The 15,141-nt window shown below is 52.0% G+C and overlaps 1 protein-coding gene across 1 annotated transcript; it reads right to left on the reverse strand.

Annotated features, from left to right (window-relative positions):
• Positions 1 to 4,586: 4,586 nt before the first annotated feature.
• On the reverse strand, positions 4,587 to 8,701 carry ANKRD65 (ankyrin repeat domain 65). The gene is made up of 4 exons (XM_044445308.1): positions 8,651 to 8,701; positions 7,160 to 7,434; positions 5,521 to 6,070; positions 4,587 to 5,080 (listed from the first exon to the last, which is right to left on the reverse strand). The coding sequence occupies exons 1-4, from the start codon at positions 8,699 to 8,701 to the stop codon at positions 4,604 to 4,606; spliced, it is 1,353 nt and encodes a 450-aa protein (XP_044301243.1). The 3' UTR covers positions 4,587 to 4,603.
• Positions 8,702 to 15,141: the final 6,440 nt, after the last annotated feature.

Consider the following 15,141-nt stretch of genomic DNA (forward strand, 5'->3'; position numbering starts at 1 on the left):
TTTTGAGCAGAACAATTCCATGACCTTAAAAACAAGAACAATGAAAAATGGTGGTGCCTTTGGTTTCCCCGAGATGGAATTTGGCTCTCGGACTGAAAAAGGTTCAAAGAGTAAGAGTCTACCAGATACTTGCTCAGTCCTGACCCACTTCTTAAGATCCAAGCAGGTTATTTTTGAAGCCCCTGCCAAGCTGTTCCACGGAACATAGTATTGTTGAACATAGTATTTAGGCCAAATACTAGGCAAGGCAACACTGGAAGAGGCCTAAAGGGTTGAACCTGAAAGGAAGAAATCATAAATAAGCAGCAGCTTACCTTGGCTAGGTTGCTGATGAAGATGCGGTACTTCACGCCGTGTTCGAGGGATGCTGCTTCAATCCTGTCCTGCCAAAGCTGAAAACAGAATTGGAAGAATTCAGTTAGACCACTGACTAGGCCTGTGATGTTGAGTCGATCCACTTCAGCAACAAAGACCTTGCAACTGTTTAGGCTTACAACTCCCATCAGCCCCAGTGAGCATGGCCAATGGTGAGGGATGATGGGATGCCTGGGCCAGAACAGATTCAGGACCCCAAACTGCCCACCCCATCTATCACAAACTCGCAAAATCAACTGGGTAGGTACTCCTGATCCACAAAGAAATTTGTTTTTATACCGCCAGTTAAGTATCTGGGAATAAATCATGATAAAACTTGCAAGCGGCAGATTGCAAAATTAGGATCGTGATCCCTTGCCAGAAAAAAAGGAGAGAGAGCCCGCATTCTCCCAGTGCACTGAAGCATCTTTAGATCCACCACCTCAAATAGATGCGCCTGAAGCGCAACCTAAAAGCACATAAACTTCACAAACGCATCAACAGGTTTTCCTCCCTTTTTACCAGTCTCATTTCCCTCTTTTTCAGTCTTCTTGCAATGGTGGCATACACGAAAGCCCTCCGGACAGCACGGACGGCCAAGCTGTAGCAACGGTTCTTCCGTCCACGGAAATGCTAAGAACGGGGGAAAGAACAAAAATGAGTGAAAACCAAGCTGCTCCTGTCAACAGAGAGTCCGGCTGCCATCTCCCAGCAGCATGGAAAGCGCTTTTCTCTCCCACAAGCCTCTTTAGAGAACTTTGAATATTCTAGGAATAAGCATTGTTTTAATCTACTTCTTTAACACTGGTCTAAATCAACAGTGCCATATTGGACACATGCCCACAGTCAAGAGTGGGGCTTAGTCCTGGGTTAGAAAAGCGTAAGATTTCAGACCAAGTCTTTAGACACACAATCTTATGTATGTTTAGATGGAAACTGCACACAAGATTCAATCCTGATTATTTTTTTTTAAGCTTCTGTCCCCAATGGAAGATCGAGACAAGCACCGCTACGATCACCTTTTCCACTCTTGATGAGCAAGAAACTTAAAAGACCGGTTTTAACGTTTATTCAAAGCGATCACTGCTTTAGCTTCCCATGGGAAAACTTTTAACAGATTATGATTTAGTGTTATGCCCTCTACTTTCTTAGAAAGACGTTAGGAGAAATGATCATTGGAGTCACGCTCTCATGTGCTCTGGAGAAGCGTTAGTGAGAATACTGTCTGGGACGTTAGCCAAACCTTCGCCTTCCAACTGCAGGCTTGGGCAATATAGAAACACGCACCCAAAGGTTGTACATGCATTGAGTGGGCTGAAAGGGGGTTACCCCCCCTTGTACGCACCCACCCAAGCCATGCGGAGTCACCCCCGGTTCACAGCTCAGTAACAATCCACGGTTCTCTGCGTGGGTTAATGGTTAGCAAGCCTTGGCTTGTTAGTCCAGCTGGGTTTGGACACCCCCCCAGTGCAATCAAGACCTTTTTATTTAAACGTTCTTTTAACCGTTAATTTTATTTATTGATTTTAAGATTTTTTTGCCAGGGAGTCTCCAACATTTTATGCAATTGTATTGATTAGATTTATTTATGTTTGGAAGCCGCCCCGAGTGGGGCGGCATGCAAGTCCTCCAAAGCAAGCAAGCAAGCTGCACAGAACCCCCGGGAGGCGCAGCAGCTCATCGGAGACGCCGCCACCCAGGGTGATCTGGGGCCAAAGGGGGCCCGGCCCGGCTCCCCCCACGCTGCAAAGGGCGCGGGGCCGTGCAAGGGGAGGTGAACGGGGGGGGGGATTTGGGGAAGCGTGCGGAGGGGGCGTCCTAGTGCTCGCGGGGCCCCGATCCGAAGGCCTTACCCGGGCGTGCTGCAGCACCTCCTGCTTGCGCCAAAAGCGGTCGCGCAGCCGCGAGCGGATCCAGAGGCGGGGGCTCAAGAAGACCATCCTGACCCCCGACCTCCGACCCCCCCCCCCGGCTCCGCAAAGGGCCCCGCGGAAAGGGCGCGGGGAGAGCGGCTTGCAAGGCGGCGCACGCGGGCCGCCCCTAGAGGTCGCGCGGAAGGCGAAGGCAGGGAGCGCGCGCGCCGGCACTTCCGGCGCCGCTTCGGCGTGCGCGGCCCGAGTGGGGACAGCGCAGCGGGCATGTTTAGACGGGGAGGGGCAAGGCCTACAACTCCCAGAATTCCCCCGCTGGGTTGGGGGGGCCGTCCTAGCACTCGCACGCCCCCGATCCGAAGTCCTGCCCGTCTACACATGCCTAGGGTGGGGTAACGGAGCCGGGCCTTTATTATATTTAAGGGCTGCAGCTAAAACAAAGTATAAAATGAATTGCTATCACTTAATGTTCTCTTTTAAAACAATGTTATAAAATTAAAAAGCTAATGAAGAACCAATTATTTTAATATGTTGATGTCATCACCCCTCACTTCCATATTCTCTTCCAATTCAGCTGCGATTCTCACAGTACCTGCGGATGGTCTGCAGGGAGAGGAATTGCTGCAGCATCAGGATATTGCTCCTTCTTGCAATGCTGACGTTTACTTATTCTTTTATTTCATTTCTGTACCGCCCCACAGCCGAAGCACTCTGGGAGGTTTACCCGGTCCATAAAAATGTTTCTCATATGTATGATACCATAAAAATGTTGGGAAAAATATTAAACCGGCTGGCTGATCTCAGCACACCTCCGTACAAAAGCCGGTTCCATGCACAAGCAGCAGACAGAGCAAAAAGCTCCTGGAAAACTGGGCAAAATGGATGCATTCGGCTTGCTGGTGTCCACACATCCCAAAGTATCTCCAATCACCCACTGTTTTGGAAGAATCAATATTCACATTAATTCATGTCTGTCTCCTGCTCCAATAATGGGTCCGACGACTGAAGAACCAGCACTTTTCTGGATGGGATCAAGCGTCGTCTCGTCCAGGGTTCTGCCTCGCCATGTCTTGTGGGAGTGAGTTCTTGTGAGTTCAGGAAGTGAGCCTGATCTTATTCGGCCTCGGGAAGACCCCCAAACCCATGGCTTGTCGCAGAGCACATGTGCACTAAGGTGTGAGCAGAGCCCTACCTTGGAGTAAGACTCTGTCTAGGCCACAGCCCGTTTCCTCCAGAGGCCCCGAGGAAGCTCCCCATCTAACCTTGCCAACTGACCAGGAAAGTACTGCCCGGCCAGCTGCTCTGCCTTTTAACAGCCCCGTGATCCACAGTGGCTGCTAAGGACCCCAACAGTTCAAAAAGGGGCGGCATAGAAATGTTAATAATAATAGTAATAATAATAATAACTTGACCAGCCTCTCTCTCCATAGCTGTGGCCCATAATTATTCTTATTTCATTTCTACTTCATCCAAGAGCCAGATTTCATCCATGCAACATTGCCAATCTGGTATTCCTCCACGTGTTGAATTACAGCTCCCATGATCCCCAGCCAAGCAGGGCCACAGTCCTTCCAGGGCTATTAGAAAATTGGAAGAGTTTTCTGTCTTGGGAGAACAGACATTTACATTGGAATGCACCTCTGGAAAAACTCTGGAATGAAATAAAATACGTACAAGGGCAGAAGAAATGAGTATCTCTGGGTGGACTCCAGAAGGAGCAATTGCATATTATTTATAATATTTTGAATGGCAACTTATCATCTTAGGAAATTTGATATTTGTCCCTTTTTACCTTGTAATGTTTATACTGGCTGGATACAGTTCCCCGCAACATTTCAAGCAGAGGTCCCCCTCATTCCCTGATCTCCACTCCTTTCCAACCTGAAATGTCAGAGACTGAAGCTGGAAATTTCTGCGTGCAAAGGGGGGGACAACCATCCCCCCGCCTCTTATCGATAACGATGCGCTACTGATGATGCAGCCGACCTCTTAAACAAAAGATGCCACGATCAGGCCAAAATCTGCCTCTCCTGTGCTTCCCACGCTCAGCCCTGATCATAGAGCGAGACAAGTGGCCAAGCTCCAATCTGTGATGCTCGCGTACACAAACAGCTTCTTTGCACACTTTGTGCAAAGTCTTCGGTGCCTGCAAAGCACGTGTGTGGAAGCACAACTCCACCCGCACGAGGGTGTGTGGGTGGCGTGTGCGCAAGACGGTCCCACGGCTTCACTCAGGACAGAGAGGAACCGGGCCAGAGTTCTGGGTTTTGAGCTGAGGAAATCCAACGGATCGCAACCCCCAAGCCAGGCTTCCTCACACACGATTGTCCTAAAACAAGTAAAAAGCACAAATCATGCTCCTTTACGAGGTGCACATTTTAATATTCAGCTGGATGTGGCGGAAGGGACGCATCAGAAAACCGTGGCGGGGAAGTCTGAGGTCCTCCGGGCATCGCATCCACTCCTGGAGCCCCCAAGGCCGACGCCTCGGCCGGCTCCTTCCACCAAGACCTCAGCTCGGGGCTCGCCCCCCTGGCCAGCAGAAGCTGCACCATCACGGAGTGCCTTTCTTCCGCAGCCAGGTGCAAGGGGGTTTTGCCGAGCCAGCCGGCCGCGTTGACCCCGGCTCCGTGCTCCAGGAGATAGCTGGCTACGTCAGCGTGGCCGCAGCGAGCGGCCCTGTGAAGCGGCGTCAGACGGAGGCCGTCCGGGCTGTTCACTCCAGAACCCCCTTCTTCGACCAAGAGGCGGACGCTGAGCAGGTGTCCCGCGGTTGCAGCCTTGTGAAGCGCCGTGCAGCCGAAGCAGTCGGCCAGGTTTGCATCCGCTCGGCTCTGGAGCAGCGCCTTCACGATCTAAAGGGAGAGGGGAGAGAAACTTGGGGCGCCTGTGCCAGCCACGCAACTTGCGTGTTCGCGAGGGGCAATTGCTGCCCAGTGACAGAGCCAAAACACAGGTGGGCCCCCTCAAGGAGAGAAGCCGTGTAAGGCACTGGAAAGATCCGGGGCCCAGAGTTTGTCTATGCGTGGAGAATTTGGGGGGGAAGGATATGCACCTGGCTCGGAGAGCCCGGATTGCAATCTATGCCGGGTTGGGTTTCCCGAAAAAAGGTGGCCTACAAAATAAAGTCGAAAACCAGGGAGAAGGTGGGATCTGACATGGTGCAGGATGCAACCGGGCAGCCGCCTGAGGGGGAAGGCCGGCTCGGCGTGCCGCACTGAGCCGGCGTTGGACCCGCAGGCGCTCCGGCGCCCCCCAGCTCGGCCACTCCGGATTCCAGGAAACGGGGGCTGACCTCGTGGTAGCCGTTGGCCGCAGCGATGGAGAGCGGGGTCCTGCCCAGGTCGTCCCGGATGTCCAGGGTGGCCCCCTGCGCAAGCAGGAGGCGGAGCGCGTCGGCTCTGCCGGCCTCGGCTGCCACGTGCAGCGGCGTGAGGCCCCCTCGGCCGCCCAGGTCGGGGCCGCTGCCCCGGGACAGCAGCAGGTCCATGATGTGCAGCTGGCCGCCGGCCGTCGCCCAGTGCAAGGCCGCCCACCGGCCGCGGCCCCCCCCGGCCGCAGCCCCCCCCTGCCCCAGCAGCAGCTGCGCCACCAGGGTGTGTCCGTTGGCCGCCGCGCAGTGCAGCGGGCTCAGGCCGGCCGCGGTCGAGGCCGCCGCGGGCGCCCCCCGGGCCAGCAGGATCGCGGCCACTTGCGTGCGGCCGCTCCAGGCGGCGTGGTGCAGGGGCGTGTGGCCGGCGTGGTCGGTGGCGTGGACCGCGGCGCCGCGGCGGAGCAGGAACTTCACCAGGCGGACGTAGCCGTGGAGGGAGGCGGCGTGCAGCGGGGTCCAGCCGTTCTCGTCCCTGAAAGGAGCAATCGGAGCATCAGGGCCCCCACGGGGCGCCCCCGCAGGCCTGCACGGCCCTGGGGGATCCTGGGAAACATGGCTCTCAAGGGCCGAAGGGGCCCTTTCAAGTGGGGGCTTGGTGGATTCTTTTCCTAGCCCAGTTGTCCTCCACGGACCCCCCTGGAAGGGGGCACGAAGGGGCCCAGATATGGTGCCCTCGACCACAAACGGCCTCTCACGGCCCTGCTGCTGTGGTGCTGAAGAAAAGCTGCACACTGGTTAATGGTTTGAGTGCAGGATAGGGACTCGGGAGAGCCGCGTTCTAGTCCCCGCTTGGCTGGAAACCTCTCCCCTCAGTTCTTCTCAGTCTAGCCTACCTTGCAGGGTGGTTGTGAGTGCCAGATGGTGTAGTGGTTAGAGAGCAACTCGGGGAGCCCTGGGTTCCAGCCCCCCTTGGCCATGAAGCCCACTGGTGGCTTTGGGCCAGTCGCTGACTCTCAGCCTGGCCTACCTCATAGTGGTGTTGTGAGGAGGACTATGAAAGGCACTTGCAAAAGGAAAAACCGGTGGGATATACTTGCAACAACAACAATAGATAAATTGGTAACTATAAAGGCCTGAACAGCATGGCAGGAATATCAAGACCACGCAAGGGGTGTGCATCTCAGGTTTCCTTGGATTTTAATCCGCATGGATTAAGCTCTCTTAATCTGGATATGTTTATCTTCAGCCGTCAAGGCCAGACTGCCCTAACCAGCCCACCACGTTGCTTTCTGCCCAGCTCTGGTGCCTGGGGAGATTCGGAGAACAACGGACAGAGCTAATCGCCCGTCCCCTTCCCACTGCTGTGGGGCAGCCCCCACCTGGGGGCATGGGATGCTCAGACCCACTCTCCATGGGGTACTGCCAGCTGTGCGTTCGCCAGATGTGGCAGGCACGGCAAATCCGGCTCGGAGAGCTGTTAGTTTGTCACAACCGAGCCTTTATGCAAACAAAGGGCTGCTTGGAGCTTGAATTTGGGTGCCTTTGCTAGGTGTTGAAGCAAAACGGAACATAACTGCTGGTTCCCAGGCAAAGCCTTCCTCTTCCACCGCCGTGACCTCACCTGCTTTCTGTGGGTGCTCCTTGCTTTAACAATCTCCGTACCAGGTAGATGTCCCCGTTCCCGGCTGCTTGGTGGAGCTCCCGCCATGTTTCCGGCATGGCGCCCGGCACTGAATTATCCCCAGAAGCCGTAGCGAGAAATCCGCTGCTGCCTCCGTGCCGGTTTCCCTCCGTGGACACCTCTTCGCTCAACACCATCCACCTCCTGGCCAACTCGGCCTCAACTCGTGTGCCTCTCGAGAGAAGGAGAAACCCCCCAAAAACGCACGTTATTTTCTGGAGGGCAGGGGCGAAGGCGGGAGGCCACCAGGGCCGAAACGAGGCAGTCCCAAAGCAGAACACAGGCAAGATAGTGGGAAAATAAAATACAGATGAACTATTTCAATTGCTAATTTATCTTAATCTGTGGTTTGGCATTTGAGATTGGATGCTGTGCTGCTTTGCCTTTTTTTATTTTATCTTGTTGTCGTTTATTGTGAACCGTCCCAAGACCTCTGTGATGGGATGGGATACAAGCGTTTTAAATAAATAAAAACAGATAAATAAAGATTTGGGGCCAATGTTCAGGATCCTGCCCAGCCGAATGAGCTGAAGAGCCCCAAACACAGGCAGGCAGGCTGAAGTGAATAGAATATTATTCTAAAGGAAGCAAAATAGAGCAGGGATTCAGAACATCCTTCAGCTTGGGGGCCGAGTCACATTTTGGAGGCCCTCTTGGGTTCGGGGGGGGGGATTGTCCCCTGGATTAAAGCATCTTCCACCAGCAGAGGGATGCAGCTGGGATCCAAGCTCTCTGTCAGCACGAAACATTTCAATATTCTGTAAATAGCCCTTCCTTTGTCTTCCTGTGCACTGGATTTCCCTTTGTTGACTGGATTTGGATGTCCTTTGCTGGATTCATCCCATGCTAGTGGATTTGTGAAAGAGCCAATCTGTGCTTGCAGAGGAACCAACAAGGTACAGCCCTCCTGGAACCTACCAGTTTAAAATGCTAATATGGGGGGGAGGATAATCCAATTACCTATTCCTATACAGGGGGATGGAGCAAACCATCCCTCTGTATGTAGAAAACAAGGGCTTCAAGCAAGAATGAAACAGATGCCCGCATTTGCGTGATCATCAGCACATTAGTGTTTTAGCAGTAAAACTCTGTTGCAGAAAGAATGGCTTTGTAGATTAAACACCTTTCAAGGGATTAAGAGATTCCTCTGAGCGGATTCTGAAACCGCTGTTAACGGTTTTAAGCACAAGTCCTCACAAAAGCAGCTGCTGGTACGGTCAGGCTAGGAAACGGGCAGGCCTTCCTCTTCTCTTGCCCAGCACGGAATGCCTCTTCGGAGGAAGCAAGTCAAGAACAAGAGCGATCGATCCTGCAGTCGCAACTTGTTGAGTAGAAAGCTCCGCTCTCAACCCAGGAAGGTCCAGTGCTGTCCCAGAGTTATCCTCCTCCATTTTCCTTTGCTTTCCCCCATGCCTCGACCAGCCTCCAGACCTGCCCAGTGGAGGGACACTTGCAGGGCGGAGGTGGGTCTGGAGTGACCATCGTCTGGCATATTCTCTCTTCTCCGCTCCTCACCCCCCTGCAAAATCCCCTTTCAAACTTCTCCGAGGTCCTTCTACCCCACTTCTGTGATCCTGCAATTAGGAATCTTGGAGTTCTCCCCAACAGGCTCCACTAAGTTTCGATGTCTACGGAACCACCCCACTGGTTCTCTCGCAAACCGGCTTTTCCCGAGTCACACAGATTCTGTGCCACTGTGGACCGTTTTTTAAACTTTCCCAAAATTCTACGCCAATTTGGTGGCACAAAAATCGGGGGAGAAAAGAGCACCGGTAAAAGTGGTCCTTGGGATGTTTTCCAGAGATAATAGGATCACTCCGTAAGCAAAGGAGAAATGCCTTCTTTGTGGAAATTTAAGTGCCCTGTTTTTAAAGGGAGACGAAAAGTGAACTTAAATGCAGATAAATTAGACATTTATGCAGAATTCAGTGACAATTTCTCAAATGTACTGTTCTCTGATTACGGTCACAATCCTGTGCATCTTTAGGATTGCACAGTCATTTTCACAAGCCCCCCGTTTAAATGTGTATCCAAGTTACCCTATACGTAGCTTTTTGCACTATATAATGCAACCCGTACCATGGGCCGCCTTCAGTTTCATGAAAGGCGAGTTGGCGGAAATTTTGTCTTACCAGTCATTTCTCTTCTCCAGTTGACTCCTGGCAAACGCTTGTCCCTTGTCACCCGGGTTGCCCCCAAGCACAGGGCGACGCAGCGAGCTCTGAAAACGTGTGTTTACTCTCAGCCGGGACTCTGGACACGCCGTCGTTCCTTTTGCAGCGCACAAAATCGTCCCTGGAGCGGCAAGCTGGCAGGCAGCTTTCTTTGTACATGGAAAGCCCCGACAGCGGTGCCAGAGCAACTCTGAAGAATGCCAAAGACTTCCCAAGAAAGGTAGAGAAAGAAACCAGCTAGTGGGCCATATTCAACTCGGAAAATCTTCCAGACTGTTCAGAAGTGGAGCCAGAAAACTCTTCCCATCGGATTGTTTCCAAGGTCTGTGTACACCTGTGTGTGCCCAGAGCTGTTGACTTAGTGACTAAATGGATTCAGGCAGAAGGAGGGGTGCCCGGCTGTTTAAAGGTTAATAGGATATGCCGGCTGCTTCTCTCTCTCCGCACATACATACATCACACACGGAAGTTCTTTTGCGTCAACATTTCAGTGCAGTCAACCCTCCTTCCCCAACCTAGCGCCCTCCAGTTGCGGGGGAATGATCAGCCCTTTTGCCACCCGTGGCATGTGCCCTGTAGCTCCCTCCCCACACACACACACCCCCAGGAAAAAATAAACACCACAGGAACGGCTACACAAAGTGATGTATTTAACTCCCCTGAGGTCTGAATTTGGCCATGGTCGTCTTCCGAAGGAGCTACTGCCAAACATCAGTGGCAAATCTGCTGTTCTGGTTATCAGCACCCCTTGTAATTCTTTGGGGGGCTGCAGGGTGTAGAGGCCTCACCAGGGTGTGTGTTTGCGGCGCCAAAGTGCTGCCCCTTCCTGGACTTCCAGCGTGGGCTGCTGTGCTGGGCAGAGTTGGGTCCATTTTCAGCAGAACGAAAAGGAGCTTCTGCAGACCATGAATTTTGTCTGCGGTGAGCAGGTGGGAAGACCTTTTTTAGGATCAGTTTGGTTTGGTATTTTCCATGCCAGGGCCAGACTTCGGAGGGTCATGCAGAACAGCGGCTCCAATCATTAACCTGCCCTTCCAGTGTGGCCTTGAGACGTGGTTTCGTCATCTCTCATCCCGGCGCTTGAGCCGAAACAGCCCTTAAGTTGCTGGAGCAAAGCCAGCATCCCTGGGGGAAGGGTCCGCCTACCCATTAACCTAATAGGGGCATCCCGACAACCAGCAGAAAGCAGTTCCTTAGCCTATGATAATGACGACGTTGCTATTTTGGCCATTTTCCTTTGGGAAAGGTGGAAGATAAGTCCCTTTAATAAATATTTACACATATTCCGGTTCTTTCCCTTTCTGTTTCCAGTCTTTTCATCTTGCTTCTCCGGGCCCAGGAGCTTGCAGGTTAGGATTGTGTTGCTGCATCCGTAATCTTCACACCAGAAGATGCTGGGTGCTCATGGGAAGCCGGGAGAGGTGAAGCGGAGGAGCACGGAGTCTTCTGAGCTGCTCTGTGTGGTCCTCCTGGCTGACTCCTGGCTTTGCTTCCTGGCCCCTCCTGACTCCGGGCTTCCTTCCAGCACAGCTCTCAGCCCTGAACAGTGGTCGGAATCACTGGGTTCGGAAAATGCCGGAAAATGCCAAGATTTGCAGCTCCCCACCAGATGGCACTACCTGCATGCATCTCTATAAAGCAGCGGTGGCCGAGAGGGGGCACTTGAAACAATTCATCACAGGGACAACAACATTCGTCTGTGCCAGGAAAAACAGAGTTTTGCGGCTCTCAGTCTGGGTCCAGCCAGATGCTTCGGAGTGCAGCTCCCTTACGCCCCGGTCAGTGGCCAGGAATTATGGAATTTGCAGCCCAAAACTTCTGGAGGGAACTGCATGGCCAGAGCGTCGTGCGTTGGAGCCCCCCAAACCTATGGATGCTGGTGCCGCCTCCGGGGTTGTGGTTGTGAGAAACAGAGCAAGAATAGTATCTTTTAAAAAAGAAAAAAGAACTAGCAAACCCACAGCTATTTCATAGTAAGCCGCCAGTTGCTACTAAGTATACAGGCACGTATCCAACTGAACAGAAACTGGAAGGAGCTTGGAAGAAGGGTTGCTCTTCCTATCACATCCTCCCACAAGGTTTAAAAAGCAAGCGGGCATCAAGAAAGAATTTTCAAGGCCACTTCGGCCTGTTGACGTCTGAGAAGGTACTGCGCAAGCTTAATAAGTTTATGAATAGTAAATGACACACCTCCCATAGGTAATGGGCTCATTAGCATGAACATGGGATGTAGAGCAGGAGGGGGGAACATATGAAGGAGTCGTATGATACCAGCCAATGGCGAAGCGGGGATAGTGCGGAGCATCGGGGAAAGGAATGTATATAATCTCATTGATGTTTGAAATAATTGCTCTTTGTTCCTCAGGCAACTGAGGCCTTGAGCCAGCCTTTGCCAACGCTTTTCGTATGGAATAAACTGCTTGCGCTCGCTCGCATCCTGTCTCAAGGAGTTTTAAATCTCACGTGGTGCTCCTTCACCACTCCGAATTCTAGAAGGGCCAGCTGTGCGACTGGACCTAGGCAGGGATCGTGTTCAGTACCATAGATAGCTGCTTGACAGCGCAGGCAAAATCTGGAGTGGATAGGGAGCCCCATTAATTCTGCTACCCGATAGCACTGTGGCGGGGGGGGGGGGTCCCAACAGTGCCGCAATGAACGGACAAGAGTCCAGGTCAGCTTAACTAAATGATCACTGACGACCATCTTTAGTCACACTCCTTCTGATCGTGCATGGAGCTTGTAGTCCATAGCAAGAGACCCTTCAAGGCCCAAGAGAGTCTTTAAAGGACCTTGTCTTCTAAAGACCCCCCCCCACTTGTAAAAATGGATACATGTACAGGGGAGAACAGAGCATATATTTGGGGGGGACTTCAAGCAGAAAGATATGGGGGGCAGCAGGAAAAGAAGTCCATGTAGCAAAAAGCCAACTAATTGGGGGGTTCAGATGGAGCAGAATTCTTTCTTTAGAGGCCTCTGTAGCTCATTTCAGGAAAGTTCATGGTCAGCATTTTGGGCAAATGGCCTTCCAGGAATTCAAGGCCTCTCCCCCCCCACCCCATAAAATTGAAGGGCTCGCCTTCAAGTGTGGAGGAGGGTATAGCTAGAACACAAGAAATGTAACCCCGATCAGTACCCACTTGAAATTGCGCTCCTCTAAATATCCTTTAAAAATACACAAAGGAAAGAGAGTGACAGTTCTCCACCTTGCTATTTGGAGTAGGTGAAAGAGAAGGTTAGATCCATCGATGCAGAGTTTCCTCTTCAGAATGCTAATGATAAAAGGGATCTTATCACTCTCCAAATGTGACTTCCCATAATTTATTCCCGGATGGATTCTCTACGTTAATGATTTGCCCTTGTCAGTCCAGAAGTTGCTAATTATTTAAGGGTAGCAAGCTAGTAGAGGCTTTGCCGCTCCCCCGGTCCCGTTTGCACTGCTAAATAATAGCAGGGAATGAAATTAAGCGCCTTCTCTGGCTAGGATTTCTTACTTTAAGTGTGTGGGGGAAGCTGGTTGCTTGATTTTACCTTATCCTGGTGAGATCTGGGCCTTCTGGCTGGAGCAGAAGAGAGATGCTGCCTCTTCCCTTCTAGAAATGCACCATGGAGGTTTCAAAAAAATGCATGGGAGATCTTTAAAAAAACCAACAGTACGGCATAGTGGTTACAGCCCAGGGGCCTTATTGTGTACCTCAAAGATGTGTTATGGGACACAACCCTGCATACAGTTTCCCTGGCTGGATTGGGATGCAAACCCTGAAATCATTATTAGAATTGGTTTTAAATCGTGCAAGAGGCAGAGCCAGCCAATTCATTTCTTGCCTCACCTGCCTCAGGTAAGATAAATGCTTCCATCCCCTGGCTTCCACCGCAGAGCATCTCAGCCAAGTCTTTCCTCTTGGATTATAATTAATTAGCCCTCTGTCTCGTTTGTTCTCACACTTTCTCAGGGACGTGGAAGCCAGAGGCCGTGTTCAGGGAGCAGCCAGCCAGGGCCGGGACCCAAATTTTGCACCCAGAGCCTTGACTCTCTGGGAAAACTCTGGTTCAGCACCTGCTATCCAGACACTCGCCGGAATGAAGGTCCCAGGGGCAGTAATTGCCTGCGTTTGCCCCCATGTGCTTCCTTCTCCTGCCAGGAATTTCTCTGCCACAGAACCCCCCTCCCCAAAATCAAATGCCCTCTGCCCCCCTTTTCCAAAGAGGGGTGTCTTTAAAGAACACCATCCTGGAACAATACACACCAAGACACTTTGTAGCACATATAAATCCGCCTAATATTTCTGTGCATTCAAAAGATGTCCCATGTGCCTGAGCCCTGGCTCTTTCCAGTCTCTAGCACCTTGCCTGATTGAGGCAGCTTTGAAGAACAGCCTGAAGGAGCATCTTTGCAGAGAGAGGGAGAACAGGCATTTTAGCTGTGTGCATCACATCTGAATCATGCATGCTTGCGTAAATCTATGTAGGGCCGAAAATTACCTAGCTGCACCCGTGTCCATAAACTGAGCTCTGGAGCTGGTTTGCATGAGAGGTGAGAGCTCAGCATTTAATGATTGTGAGTGAGCGAGTGAGTGTGTGTGTTTATTAATGCTCCAGTTCCTTCGTCATTAGCACAACAGCATGGCTCCCTCCAGGTCATAACTTGCCGGTGTATTAATAAGCCCGCCCGGGAAGAGAACGGCAGCACATTTTAAGCAAGTTGCTTCGCAGTTTCAAATCCTGCATGGATTTGCCCAAAGCGCAAAACAGCTCTAAGCAGGCAGAGAAAAAGGAAGACCTCAGGCGACAACACGAAACATGCCACATTTCGCTTTGGGAATGGCTTCAGGTCCTACTCGGCATCCAGAGTGCTGTTGCTTTCTCGTCTCCTGCTTGCACGCTCTCTTACTCCTCTGCCCTCCGCTGCTTTTTTCCTTTGCTCTCTCCCTCCCTCTTAGGCCACCCTGGTGCTGTCCATCCCTCCACCTTCCCAGACAGCTGCCGGTTTCTCTCCCTCTCCTTTCGACTTCAGCAGTGCTGCAGAGCAAGCTACCCTCACAGCCGGTGTGCCAATTTCCCCAGTGTGCCACTGGCTGGTACGCTAATTTAGGGGGCACATGGAGAAGCTAAGATGCCAGGTGTGACTGCCCCTCTTCTACAACCTGTCTGACCTGTTGGAAAAGTTTAAAGAAGGAGCAAGAGAATTTGGGTTTCAGGGAAGCCGGTTGAGCATGTGGAGGTGAGCACTGGGCGAACAGGGACTAGGGATGGAGATGGCCCCTGGATGCCCCAAAGCTCTAAACATTCACCTGGTTTTAGCACCACACCTGCCGGAGGTCCTTCCCCAGAGCCAGCTCTCAGCACCCTGTGGGTCCTACCTTGAGCCAGAGGGTTGGACTAGATGATCTCCAGGATCCCCTCCAACTCGGTGCTTTTCCATTGCCTGAGTGGCCCGGACAACCAAGCCACCCAGAACCAGTGGTCAAGGTCTCATCTGTCAGGAGGTGAGGAATGGATTCCGGTCACACAGAGAGACTGGGAAAGCTATTGGGATGCGCCAGGGCCAACTGCAGCAGGCAGACTTGTCAATATAGATCGGAATCACCGCGGTTTAAAATAATGATCATCTCTGTCTTTTATTTTATTTTTAAGAGCTGGAAAGCAATCTATCACTGCTGCAAAAGAGTGAGAGAGAAAAAGATCAATCATATCAGCAGTATATTTCACCTACAAGGTTATGTGTCACAGTGAAAATGCACGGCTAGGACT

The sequence above is a fragment of the Varanus komodoensis genome, unplaced genomic scaffold (assembly GCF_004798865.1).
Source record: "Varanus komodoensis strain SLA01 unplaced genomic scaffold, ASM479886v1 scaffold48, whole genome shotgun sequence".
In the NCBI taxonomy this organism is placed as follows: domain Eukaryota; kingdom Metazoa; phylum Chordata; class Lepidosauria; order Squamata; family Varanidae; genus Varanus; species Varanus komodoensis.

Bases quoted from the DNA above. Each gene is read 5' to 3' on its own strand.
- ANKRD65 (XM_044445308.1), bottom strand. From the start codon at position 8,701: ATGGTCACTCCAGACCCACCTCCGCCCTGCAAGTGTCCCTCCACTGGG. The intron at 7,435-8,650 runs GTCTGGAGGCTG...CCTGCCCTCCAG, and splicing joins AGTGTCCCTCCACTGGGCAG to AAAATAACGTGCGTTTTTGG. The intron at 6,071-7,159 runs GTGAGGTCACGG...TGCTCCTTTCAG, and splicing joins GGAGCACCCACAGAAAGCAG to GGACGAGAACGGCTGGACCC.